Consider the following 13,232-nt stretch of genomic DNA (forward strand, 5'->3'; position numbering starts at 1 on the left):
CATCCCACCCTGTGAATCTGTGCAGGCTTTGCAGTTTACAAAACGTGCTCTGGGAGGCTGTTAGGCACCATGGCTAAGGGCAGGGGCTTGGGTTTGGATTCTGGCTTTGACACTGAGGAGCTCTACAACATGTAAGTTGTACAAGCTGCCTCCCCTCTCTGAGACTGTTTCCTGAGCGAATGGGGCAGGTGAGCCATGAGCATTAAATAAGACACAGATCAGGCTGATGGGGCCAGGCCCAGGGAAGTTGCTAGGCTGCACGTCTCATTCCTCCCCCCATGCCCACTTCACGGAGGAGGAATCTGAGGTCAGGAGCAGCCGAGGGAGTTGACAAGAGGCACAAAGTGAAGAGATCACAAGGCTACAATGCAATACCAGGCCTGCCTGACCCCAGAGTCCAAGACTTAAGGCTGGGGGTGTGGAAGGTGCAGGGAGGAGGAAGACCAGGACTATTTGGGGCCTGGAAGCTTCTCTGGCTCTGAGGGACCCTCTGTGTGTTCTCCTGAGGACAACAATGCCGGTCAGAGCCCCACCAAACTGCTCTTTCTTGCCTGGCCCTGCCTGTTCCCAGCGTGCTGGTCTTGTCTGGGCCCTGCCAGGCCCCAGGCTAGGCATTTTGAGATGCAGCCAGTGGTCCGGACACCTCCTAGGCCAGTTCCTGCCCCAGCTTTCCTCCTGGGGCTCCCAAACCTTTCGTGGCTCCTTTCTGCTTATGGGATGAACCTGTTCTGGCACTTGAGGTCCTGGTGATCTAACCCGGACAACCCCAGCCTTATCTCCAGCCCCTCAACCCTGCTCACACATTCCAGCCTTCAGGCCTTTGCCTACGCTGTGCTCTTCTCTGAAATATTCCTTCCCGTTCCCCTTCTACCAATGCACGCATGAGGCCCAGAAGCCTATACGTACCAAGTCAAAATTACCTTCTCCCTAGGCTTCCACGGGCTTTGTCCCAGACTGAGACACCCCTGTCCCAGGTGGCCTCCTGGCGGAGCCTTGTAAGGGCTCAGGCCACTGCCTGTACCCACCCCTATGTCCAGGCATCCAGTGGACACTCAATTCATTTCTACTCCTTCAATCATTTATTGAGCACCTACTGTGCCCCAGGGCCTGTGCTGGGTGTGGCGATTTAAGGCCCGAGCAGGGCAGGGTTGGCTAGAGACAGAGGCCACACTGTGCAGGGTGGTGGGTGAGAGGCTCCCGGCCGTGGAGGGTGTGGGCTGTGGTCCAGCTCCCGCTGCGTGAGTCTGGAGGGCAGTCATTTCCCTCTCAGAGCCTCAACGTCTTCATCTGTGGCATTGGAATCGTGCCTCTGCCTCCCTTGCAGGGGTGTGAGAATTAAGTGAGAGGATGCCCTTTAGGCTCTGGGTAGACAGTGGGTGCCTAACAACTGCAGCCTCCTGGGCGTTGAGGGTGGGGTTGGGGCCTGGCTCATGTTCCCAAGCCAGGACACTGAGGCTAGGAGGGAAGAAGAAATTGCCCCCAGGTCACAAAGCTGGAAGCGGCAGAGCCAGACTCCAAATGTGAGTATCTGACCCCAAACCACGAGCTCCATTGGCGAGCCCCACCTCTGTGCTCTCCCCAGCTGCAGCACTGGGGTCCTGGGACTCCACTCCCCATGCCCACCCAGCCCACAACATCTGCCCAGGCAGTGGGTGGGGGGAGCTTGGGTGATCGGATCTGAGCAGTTAGGCCCGGCCTGGTGCATGAATAGAGTGGTGGCGCTTAGCTGAGTCTCCCAACAGGGAGCAGGAGAGGTGGCTGGGTTGGGGGCAGGTCCAGGGCTGCACCTGGGGGTCTGGCCCAGGCTCCACCATGTCTGTCCTGCCCCAGAGCAGGGAAACCAGATTCTGCGCATCTCCTCCCAGCTCCAGGAATCTCAGGGCCACGGGCTAGGGTACAGTTAACTCCAGACACCAGTCACCCTGGGACAGGGTGGCTGGCAGGACTCAGGAGGAGAAATGAATGAGCATTCTTGCTTACCAGGCTGTGGTCTTACCTTGCCAAAGCCCCATAACAGCTTACAGCCCTTAATAGACAGGAAAACTGAGGCCTAGAGAGAGAATATGTGCTGCCCAAGGTCAAAGGGCCAGCAAATGGCAGAGCCCAGACATTTGAACTCAGACCCATACGGTTTCAAAGCCCCAGTCTTAGAGCCTGTGACAGAAGCACCCTCTCTTGAGCCCTGGTTTCCCTCCTCTGTACAGACGCCACCTATATTATGAACAGTAGTGGCAAAAACAGACTTGCAAAATACTTTGTAAACTGTAAAGTGCTAGGTGAATGGGAGAAAACAAAGAGTCAGGCTGGACCTGTAGCAGCCCTGTGTACAGACTGACACTCAGCCAACCCCCAGGGGAGCCTCCCGCCCCCACCCCCTCCCTACCTTGAGGAGCCGCCCGTTGACCGTGCCTAGGAAGACCGCTGTGTAGTTGTTGACGCTGGCCACGGCCACGGAGGTGAGGCCTGGGGCACGGAACACGGGCGTGGCCTTCAGGGGCTGCAGGATGGATAGCGGGTGCTGCAGGTGAGCAGCTCCACAGTCCAGCTGCTCCGGCTGGAGCTGGAAGAGGAATGGCACGTTAGATCCCAGCTCCAAAACCTTCTCCGGCTCCCTGCCCGCACAGCTGGCTGGGATCTTAGGCCCTGGCATCAGAGCTTTCAAGTCTTGTTCCTACTTTATATCCCCAGTGCTGGGCTGAGGCCCAAACACAAACGGGACCCCATCCCCAAGCCCAGGCCTGCCCTGACCTCGGTGTTGGTTACAGAGCTGTCCCAAGGAGATGATGTTCAACGTACGTGGGAACCAGCAGGCAAGGGAACAAGGTCAGGTTTGATTTTAAAGAGTCCAGGGAGGCCGGCCAGGGTGAGAGTTATACCCCTACACCCTTGGGGCTGCCCCTCCTGGCCGGGCACAGCTGAGAAACACAGAGGAGTCCATACCAGATGACCAGAGGCCACCGTCAGCCTCAGCTTACCCGCTGGCACCCAAGAGGTGTCCCTCTTGCCTCGGCTGTTTTCCTACAGCCCCGGCTGGCTCTGTGTCTCCACAGCAACCATGGGCTTTGCTCCTGCCAGATGTCTGCTCTGACCCCAGGACCACCACCACCCCAAAGCCCCAGCAGCTTGCAGGACTCCAGGTGGAGGCCTCCCTAAACTGCAGCCTTTCTTTCCCTCCCCAAGCACCTATCCCCTCATCTGCCCACATTACAGGGCGACAAACAGGCTGGGTGTGTCTGAATGCACAGTCTGTGTCCACATCAGCCCAGCATCACCCACGCCCTCCAGCAGCAAATCAGCTGCAGCTCACAGGGCAGTTGTGAGAGGTGATCCCGTGTCTGGGCTGTTCCCTGAACTTGCTCCTACCTTCCCTCCCTTCTCCTGGGTCTTTGTATGTTCAAAGGTTCCTGGTGCAATTTGCACGAAAATAGAAAACAGGCCTCCAGGAAGTGACCCTGAGACAGTAAGTGCAACTCCGCAAAGACGCAGGCACAGGCGTGGCGCAGAGGAGTGAAAAGGAGACACAGATATGTTGGACGGGATTGAGTGCATCCATCACGGCGTATCATCCAGAACAGAAGTCCCCATCCCGCAGTGACACCATCAGCGCATACTGATTACAAGAAAAGTCACAGGATGTCATGGGCCCATTTTAGTAAAACTGGTGCATAAGCAATAAATAGTCACAACAGTAGACATAATAACAGGCCGCATTTACTGGGAACTGACACTGTACCAGGGGTGCACTGACTCCCAGAAGCCTGGCAGCCCTGGGGGCCCTATCTCATAGACAGGGAAACTGAGGCTCAGAGGGGAAAATGGCTAACTGCAATGTCACGCCCCCAGGGCTGACCCAGGTTGCAGACATGAGCCCGTGCCTCAGCTGCATTTGGACATCAGAGGCTCCGAGCAGGACTCAGGGAGGTCTCCGGTAGGCAGCGTTGGAACCATCTTTAGGGCAAAGCCTTAGAGATTTTTCTTTTTAAATTTCTTGTCTGTGCTTTTTGCAAGCGTAAGCCATCGATGATGTGCCTGCCTGGTTTTTGCACAAAGGCTCGGCTAGTTTTCAAAAGAAAGCAATAAACAGTGGGTCCTTCTGTGCTTGGGCAAATAAACACAGTTGCGGCCGGATGGGCTTCCAGGCTGGGGCCGTTTCCAGCATGTCCCTGGAGGCCAAGCCCTGAGCCCAGAGGTGTGACGGGCTGGGGATGCCCTGGACCAACATACAGGAGGGAATGGTCTTCCGGAGGATGACAGCAGGTGACCCAGGCAAGGCACTTCACCTCTGAGCCTCAGTTTACTCAACTATAAAATGGGTACATCCACAGCGTCTTCCGCTCAGAGGCTGGGGTGAATCATTCATTTTAAAGTGTTCGCGGGGCCGGGCGCAGTGGTTCACGCCTGTAATCCCAGCACTTTGGGAGGCCGAGGTGGGCGGATCACGAGGTCAGGAGATTGAGACCATCCTGGCTAACACGGTGAAACCCCGTCTCCACTAAAAATACAAAAAATTAGCCGGGCGTGGTGGCGGGCGCCTGTAGTCCCAGCTACTCGGGAGGCTGAGGCAGGAGAATGGCGTGAACCCAGGAGGCGGAGCTTGCAGTGAGCCGAGATCTCGCCACTGCACTCCAGCCTGGGCGACAGAGCGAGACTCCGTCTCAAAAAAATAAAAAAATAAAAAATAAAGTGTTCGCACACACCGGGCGTGGTGGCATGTGCCTATAGCCCCAGCTACTCTGGAGGCTGAGGCTGGAGGATCACTTGAGTCTAGGAGTTCTGGGCTGTAGTGCGCTATGCTGATCGGGTGTCTGCACTAAGTTCGGCATCAATATGGTGACCTCCTGGGAGCGGGAGATCACCAGGTTGCCTAAGGAGGGGTGAACCGGCCCAGGTCGGTTAAAGCAGGTTAAAGTGTTTGCACAGTACATGGCCCACAGTAAGTGCCCAGGAAGTGTTAGCCAATAGTACTGTGTTTCAGACATGATTGCTGCTTATGTTATTATTATTAAGTAAAAGTTACCCATGTTCAACTGCTGATCAAAAAAGAAGAACATTCAGGGCAAATCATGCCTACCTGAAAGCTTTTGAGCAGCCATCCTCTCACCTGGACAGCCCTCCCAGCCCTCTTCATTTTCCAAGACCACTCTTGCCCCCCACACTGACATTTCCTATCTGCTAACACAGCTGCCAAATGAGCCCTTTACAAATGCAAACCAGGTCTCCCCCAGTTCAAGCCCTCCCATGGTTTCCAGGACACTCAGAATAAATCCTAAATCCTAAATCCTCCCATGGGTCCCCTGATCTTCTAACTCCAACCCACACCCCCCTCGCCCTTGCTCCTTCACCCCAGCCACACTGGCCTCATTTCTGTGCCTCAAATATCACAAGCTCGTCCCTGCCTCAGGACCTCTGGCCTGGCCGCTCCCTCTGCCCGGGAAGCCATTCCCGAGAGTTGCATCATAGGCTCCTCCTCTCTCTCAGCACCAGCCCTGACCTACCCGACTCCATCCTGTGTGTGTTCCAGTTAGGGACAGCCCTGGAAGGTGGGTGCTGAGTGGTCTCCCCAGCTGCCCCAACCAGGCCGGGTCCCACCCCTCAGCAACCCTGCAGCTGCAGGGAAGAGGTGAGGTGGGCTCCTCACCACTGCAAGGGATGCTTTTCCTAGGGGCTAGGTAACTTTTTTCACGAATATGAATTACTTACATCATTTAAAAATAAGTTGTTTAAAATTAAAATTGTGAATCCCCCCTGCCACCAAGGGAACATAAGTTCTGGAAGGGGACACCTGGGAGGCCCCAGATGACACCTTTGGGCATACCCTGACATCCAGCCAGGGTGTGGTCCTGGGAAAAGGCGGACCAGGCGCCCAGCTCGGGGTGATCTATGTGCTAGGGCAGCAGGGAGGAGGGGAGCAGGGCAGGGGAGCTCGCTGGGAGCCGGCTTCCCCCACCCGCCCCGCCCCTGACTTTCACAAGCCATTAATTCTGCACCGAAGGAATTTTCTAAAAAGCCTTTCCCCCAGCTTTTTTTTTTCCCTTATCCTAAAATAAAATTTTGAAAAAAAAATTTTAAAGGAGAAGTAAGCTGTCGGCTGCTCCGAAGGATCCGTGCTCCAAGGGGGAAGCTGATTCCCCAGCTGCCAGGGGAAATCACAAGGCAAACCGGCTCAAAAACGGAAGCCCAGCCTGGCGGGAAGTGCCGCCCCTGCTGGGGGAGGGGGATGCAGGCCGGGGGAGGGGAACACGGGACTCGGGACCAGACGTCCTGAGCATGCTGGCCTCAGCTGAACTCGGTCTCCAAGGGCAGTTAGCCTCACAGGCCCAAAATACCCCCCGACCCCAGCACCATCCTCGTTCAAGGCTAATGAGCATGAGTCTTTCCAAACTCAAGTTCTCCTGAGAGCAGGGAAGGCTCGGTTATCCCAGCAGCGCCCTTCAAGTCACAGGGCCGTCTTTCCCTCACACAAAGCTGGTCAGACCCTCCCCACCTACAAACCAGCTCCCGGTTGTCCTTGGGATCAAGCCCCAGCTCTCCAGCCTCGCATTCAAGGCCTTTGTGCCCCAGCTCCTGCCAGCTCCCAGGCCTCCAGTCTCGCTCCTCCCTCTGCCCCACCTGCTGTGCCCACCACATCAGTCTCGGCAGGTCCTGGAACATGCCCACACCTCACACCTGGGGCTCTTGTGCCATTGTAAATGTCCCCTCAGCAGCCAATACCTGTCCCATGCCTCTGAGCCATTCGAACTCCCCTTGGCACTTCAGCGCCCCGTGTCTGGACCCATGCTGTTCCCTCTCCAGGCATGCCCAGACGGCCGGTTTTCAAGATGTGGCTCAGCCCCCCAACTCCTGTGATGGCGCTGTGCTGGTCACCACTCCCACACTTCCCATGGTAGCACATGCATGACATTCTCCAGCATGGAGCCTGTGCTCTGGAGGGAATGTTTACAAAAGAAAGGAACCTAATTTTGACTAAAGTGTGAGTGACTGTATTCAGCTGCTTTCTGTCTAAGTGGAGTGATTGAGAGCAACACAGCCATGCTGGGTGCTGGAGAACTGAGGGAAACATATGCCTACTCTGCATGTGGCAACAAAGGGAGGAGGGTATTCAGGTCCAGGCAACACTAGCTGCTAGCTTCAGTTCCTGTAAAAACCTCACTTTATCCCTCTCTCACATGGGATGAGCAACCACTGCTGGTCTTGGCCCTGTTTTGAGAGCAGGATGCGCCCTCCCCCTCCAGCTGGCTCCCTCCTGGGGCCAAAGCTCTGCTCTGCCCACTCTCCCATTAAAACTCTGACATATTGATTTTACTACCAGCTGTAATTGTGTTGACTTTCTCTCCCCAGGAAGCCAGTTGGAAGGACAGTTTCAAGAGCCTGGCTTCTCAGGCCTCACATCCTGCCACAGACCCACCGCAGGTGGCACTATGAAAAGGATGCGGCATTAACAGTGGGTGCTGCGGCAGGTTGCAAAATCCAGCGGTTCCGTCCCAGGTACAGACTACACGGCTACTATACCGGCTGTGGAGGCTTTGCGCTTGAGAAGTGAGGGCTCCTTCCTGCCTCAAGTGTTTGACTGTTTATGATCCTGGGAAAGTCAGATTTCCTTGCCACAGAGCTGAAATTAGCCGCAGAGCTGAAAGCACACGATCACTTTGGGGTATTAAGACTGCAGGGTGGGCCAGCGCACAATGGCTTACGCCTGTAATCCCAGCAATTTGGGAGGCGGAGGTGGAAGGATCGCCTGAAGCCTGAAGGTCAAGGCTGCAATGAGCTATAATTTCACCACTGCACTCCAGTCTGGGTGACAGAGACCCTGTCTCGAAAAAATAAAAGTAAAAAGACTGCAAGGTGACCGTAGCTCAATACATCCTGGCCGGGGATTGGGCTGTCTGGACCCCCCAACTCCTCCTCCCAAAGCTGAGCTCCTTCCCATTCATCCTTTGTGGCAGCCAAAGAGAGCTTTTAAAATTGCAAAGCGCTTGATGCAACGTGGGCTCCTGGAAAAGAAAGCAGACGTTCGCGGAGTGCAGTCTGGAGTTTAGTTGGGAGTAAAGAACAAATGTTGGCTTCATAGTTTTGACAAATGCACCACGGTAATGGTAAGATGTTAGCAATGGGAGAAACTAGGGGACGGGTATACAGGAACTGTCTGTACTATCTTTGTAACTTTCCTGAAAATCTAAAATTATTCCAAAGTAAAAAAGTTTATTTTGTAAAAAAAAAAACCTCACAAAGCAGGTCACATCTCCTGTGCAGCTCAACAGCTTCCCATGGTTCCCTAGTGCTGTCAACGCAAATCCAAACTTTGCTCCTGGGCCCCTAAAGCCCCACTCAATCTGGCCCTAACCTCTGTGGCCTCTCTCAGCCCCCGTCCCTGCCAACTCCTCCCTTAGCTTGGACAGCCCAGATAGGGCCAGTCCTCCTGGGCTCCCCTGAGTGGAGCCCATGTGGCATGGGCTCAGTGGTGGCCCATGGACTGTGTCCAGTCTCAGTCGAGCAGCCCAGCCGCACACAGCCAGGCCAGAGTATGAAGCCACACCTGTGACTCCCAGACCCCAGCTCCTTCCACTTCAGCACGCGCTGCCTCTCAGAACACTGTGCAAGCTGACACCTCCGCTGAGAGTAAACTGAGGCAAGGAATGAGCCATGTGCCCACTGTGTGCCAGCCCTGGGAGGGGCAGGACGGACTCGGTCCTGGGTGGCCTCTGGCAGCAGCCCCCATGCCAGGGAGGAAACCACCTGCTGCTGAGAAAGGAAATACCAGCGCCTTCAGGGGTGACCAAGAGGCTTCCTGGAGGGGCCGTGGGGAGAAGATGGCCAACCAGGCCTAGCACCATGGTCAGGAAGCCTGGCTTTAGCCACAGAGGAAAAGCAGCCTAGAGGAGCATGTCGGGGAAACCAAGGCACAAAGAGGAGCAGAGACTTCAGACAAACGGCAAAGGACACAGCAGCTCCGGCAGACCCTTTGGGGAGGCCTGCCTTGGTTTCCCTGGCCCCTCTGGAGGAGATGGCCCCCCAGCTCCAGGGCTCTGAGGCTATTCAGGCCAGCTGGACACCATCTGGAAGGGACGGAGCCAGCCAGTCAGGCTGCCCTGAGGACCACCACACAACCTGGGCATGATCTGCCCACCCGCCTCAAACAAGCGGAAGGACAAGCCTGGAAGGACAAGCCCTAGGCTTAGGTCACAGGACTGGCTGGATTAAGGACCTACTGCGTGACAGACACTACAGCTACTGGGGGCACCTTATAGCGCGCGCGCACACACACACACACACACACACACACACACTCTCTTGCTGTGTACCCATTTTACAGATGAGAAAACTGAGGCTCCTGACTGCTAAGTCTCACAGCTCTGACCTCACTGTGGGATGCACCATCCCCTCTGAACCTCAGCCTCCACATCTGTAAAATGAGACAGCAACAGCACCCACCACCTGGGGCTTATGGAAGGACTGAGCTCATAGGCGCCTTCAATGCTAAGCACTGTAGGTGCTCAATAAATGTTCCCAATTATTTACGCAGGCCACAGAGCAGAGGCTCGGGAGCTCCCGAGGACAGGGACAAGCCACTCCACCGCTTCCTGAAGTCAAAGTATCCGAGGCTGGATTGGCCACACCGCCCTCACCAAGGACGTAGTAGTGGGAGCTCTGGCCTCGGCCTGCTCTGCCCTGGCGCCTGGGAACCACCGCCACAGTCGCTGACTCAAGCAGCCATTGTTTAGTTAGCTGGACACAGCCCCCAGACACCCAGCTCCCCCTTCTTGAAGCTGTTTCTCATTCCGGCCCAGCCTGGCCCCATTTCCAGCTCCCCGCCCCCTGAGTCCCAGAGGAGCACAGAGTGGGATGGGCAGGCAGCGGCTCTTCCCTGGCCCAGGGAAAAGGCTTCCCTCCCCCCAGCAGGAGGGGCAGAGCACGAAGCCAGTCTCTCCAAGCCCTGGAACAGCTTCCCTCCCAGCTTCCTCCCCTGAAGGGACTCCAGCCCAAGAGCCGAGAAATAGCTGCCTCTCCAGGAACACTGGCACTTCCCTCCTGGGGTTGGGAGGTCTTGGAGGTTCGATCTCACACCCTCCTCCCCAGCCCCTGGTCTCCTGCGGGTCCAGCTTGTATGCCTGGCCGCAGGCTGTGCTCTGCAGCAGGACTCTACCGCTGGTCCCAGAGTCATCGCACGACCGCTGTGGACACGGCCAAGAAGGCAGGGCTGCTTGCAGCCTTGCGCAAACATCTCTGGGCTGGATTCCATGTGCTGGGGACACAGAGGTGACAATGGGGCCCTCTCTCCAGCTGCCCACATCCCAGCTCAGAGGCCCAGCCCCAGGATGGGGAGGGACAGCTTTATCACAGTAACAGTAGAGTGACAGTAGCAAGCAGCTGTGTGCAGTCTGCTTTGTGCTGAGACCTCTTTCTGTATTATCTCATTCAACCCTCATCACACCCTGAAAGAGCTGATGCTGCTTTACAGTAAAGGAAACTGAGGCACAAGAGTTGAAGTGATTTGCCCAGGGGCACACAGCCGGAACGGCTAGATCCAAGCCTCCAGTGCAGGCCGGCAGGCTCCATACCCCTGCCCTTAACCACAGCCTCCCCACCCGCCGCTCTGCCGGGAGTCACCAATGGCTGCTGGGAAATCAGCTGCTTGGAGCTGGAAAAACTCTGGGTTTCGAGCTAGGGAAACTGAGGCCCATCAAGGTGATGGCCACTTCTAGAGAGCTCAGTCACCTCACAGATAGTGGGCAGAGGCTGGAGAAGGGCACAGGCAAGGGAGTTTGGCCACTTTCCTGGGCCTGGCCTCCACTCCAAGGCCTCTGCCGGCGCCCACTCCCCCCGCCCCCATTATTTACCGATCAGAGCATAAAGTGCTACGTGATTAACGCCCCACTGGGGCCTTGCCGGGCCTCGTAATGGAGCTGCGAGTTTCCCTCCTCCTCTAGTGCATGATTTATCAAGTTTCAGGGTAAAGGACGGTGGACTGGGCGGGGAGGGCCCCCGCTGGTGCTGGCCCCCAGATCTTGACTGCATCGAGTATCAGCTGAGCAGGGCGGAGCAGGGCCCCTGCCACTGGACGCCTGTCTGGGCAGCCTGTTTGGTTTGGTCCTGGCTCAAACATGGCCTTTGGAAAGAAGAAAACGGCTGCACTCGGCGGGCAGTGAGGATCCAAGTCCACGTGGCTGGCACTCAGAGACTTTCTGGGCCCGTCCCCACTCGGGAACCGGCTGGTTTCCATGGCAATCCCCACATGGCTGTCAGAGCTGGAGAGGCCCTCGGGAGTCACCTGGTCCAGACACAGTGGGGACTCTGGGTGAGCGCCTGTGCCTCCAGATCCTGCCAGTACCTGGCAGGGCCAATACAGACCAGCAGCCACAGGGTCCCTTCTGGAACCAGATCAGCCATGTCTCTCCTTTCCCCAAAGCCCTGCTGGCTCCCCACAGCCCACAGGACAGCATCCAAGTCCTCAGCCTGCAGGCAAGGCCCAGCACACTCTCAGCTTCCCCTCGGCCTGCTACCCAAGCCACATTCCAACATCTCTGAGCCTTTGCCCCCGCCGTGTCCTCTGCCTGGAATGTCTTCCCCAGCCCCATCTGTCAAGTGCTGCTCCAACCTCCCCTCCTCCGGGAAGCCCTCCCGCACTCCTCTGATGAGCTAGTCAGCGTGCAGCACCTGTCTGTTGTCATGTCCTCCTCCCTCACCATTCTTGGGGCTCCTGGAGAGTGTCCGATTTGTCCCTCTTGGGAGCTGTCCTATAACAAGCTTAGCCTCCTCCCATACTCACACACTCTAGAGAGCCTGGACGAGCATGCGATGTTACCAAGGAGGTGCTGGCCTCTGGTGTGTGAAGGTGGATATAGCTACAGGCCCAGTAGCAGGAGTCCACACCAGGGGGTCGTCCCAACCCCAGCCCAGGACCATGATGGGCGCTGGGGCTGGGCAGCTCTGCAGGCCACCCTGAAAGGCCCTCACTGCTTCTCACAGGGGCCTCGGCGGGGGCAGAAGTTCCCTGGGTCTCAGTTTCCTCATCTTTAAAATGGGCCCATTCACCCCTTCCAACACCCTCTGGTTCACACCTCTTCGGTCAAAGTTTTTGGAGGAATGAGGGATCACAGGCGCTGCAGCCAGAAGCCTGCTCCACCTGGAGCACCACAGTCACACACCACAGTGCGACCTCAGGCAAGATGCTTAACCCTTCTGGGCCTCTGCTTCCTCTTCTGTAGACTGGGGATAACACTCAGTTCATTCAACTTCGGGGGGATTAAAAGATATGTAAAGTGCTCTGCAAAGGGCCAACACAGAGAAAGTTCTCAAGCAACAACCACAGTAGCTATGACATGACGGGGCAGCTCTGATGTCAGAGGGAAGGCTTCCTTGCCACTTCATGGCCCAACTCCAGAGTCGAAGAATGGAGGCCCAGGAAGGGGAAGGGACCACTCTCTCCCGGGGCTCCTGCCCTCCCGCTCCTGTCCCAGTACACGCCACGTGCCTTTGTTCATGGCAGCAACCAGGACATGGAACCCAGCTGGTTTCCTTAATCTCCATGGAGACCGGGAGTCACAGGCGGGTGAAGCGGACTTTGCAGAGGGCGTTTCTGCAGGGCCCCAGGCAGCATGGCCCTTGATGAATGCCGCCAGGCCACCCCAGTCTTCCCTGCACTGAGTCCACTTTACAGATGGGGAAATGGAGGCTCCGAGAAGGGATAGGACTTTCCACAGCCAGGAAGGGGCAGAGGCAGGATTTGAATCTGGGAAGTTGGCCCCAGGGTCCTGCACTCACCTAGCACTGTGCGCCTGCCTGGCTGTGGAAGGCCTTACTGTGGGCATATCCAGGGCGCTGACAGATCCTCCACTCACCCTCCTGGGTGGACCATCATTCACCCTGACCATTGAACCCACATCTCTCATTTGCACACCCAAAGGGCCAGGGGCTCACTCCTTCCAGAGGCCAATGATCGCATTTTCAGACAAATGCAACTAGATGTTCCCTGCCTCCCCCGACTTCCTCAGGAGGCTGGGTCAGCCCCTACCCCCAGTGTGTGGCCTGGCCTCTGCAGATGCCCCAGCCAGCCTGAGTCACTGCTGTCACAATGGGCCCTGCCTGAATCTCTATGGCTCAGCCGGAGGGGGGAACTGCAGAATTCCCCGCCACAGAGAGCTCACAGCTCACCAGCCACCCGGAAGCGGACTCCTGCTTCTATCTGCGGATCCAGACCCCCACTGCCCAGCTGTGTGAGCCAGGGCAAGTCACTT

At 56.7% G+C, this 13,232-nt stretch overlaps 1 protein-coding gene across 1 annotated transcript in view; it reads right to left on the reverse strand.

Moving 5' to 3' along the window:
• The window catches only part of PLXND1 (plexin D1), a 52,626-nt gene that overhangs the window by 32,233 nt on the left and 7,161 nt on the right, over positions 1–13,232 (reverse strand). The window contains exon 2 of the mRNA XM_025376855.1: positions 2,384–2,560. Within this exon, the coding sequence (XP_025232640.1) occupies positions 2,384–2,560 (177 nt within the window). The remainder of the gene's footprint in view (positions 1–2,383; positions 2,561–13,232) is intronic.

Source organism: Theropithecus gelada, chromosome 2, assembly GCF_003255815.1.
Source record: "Theropithecus gelada isolate Dixy chromosome 2, Tgel_1.0, whole genome shotgun sequence".
Lineage (NCBI taxonomy): Eukaryota > Metazoa > Chordata > Mammalia > Primates > Cercopithecidae > Theropithecus > Theropithecus gelada.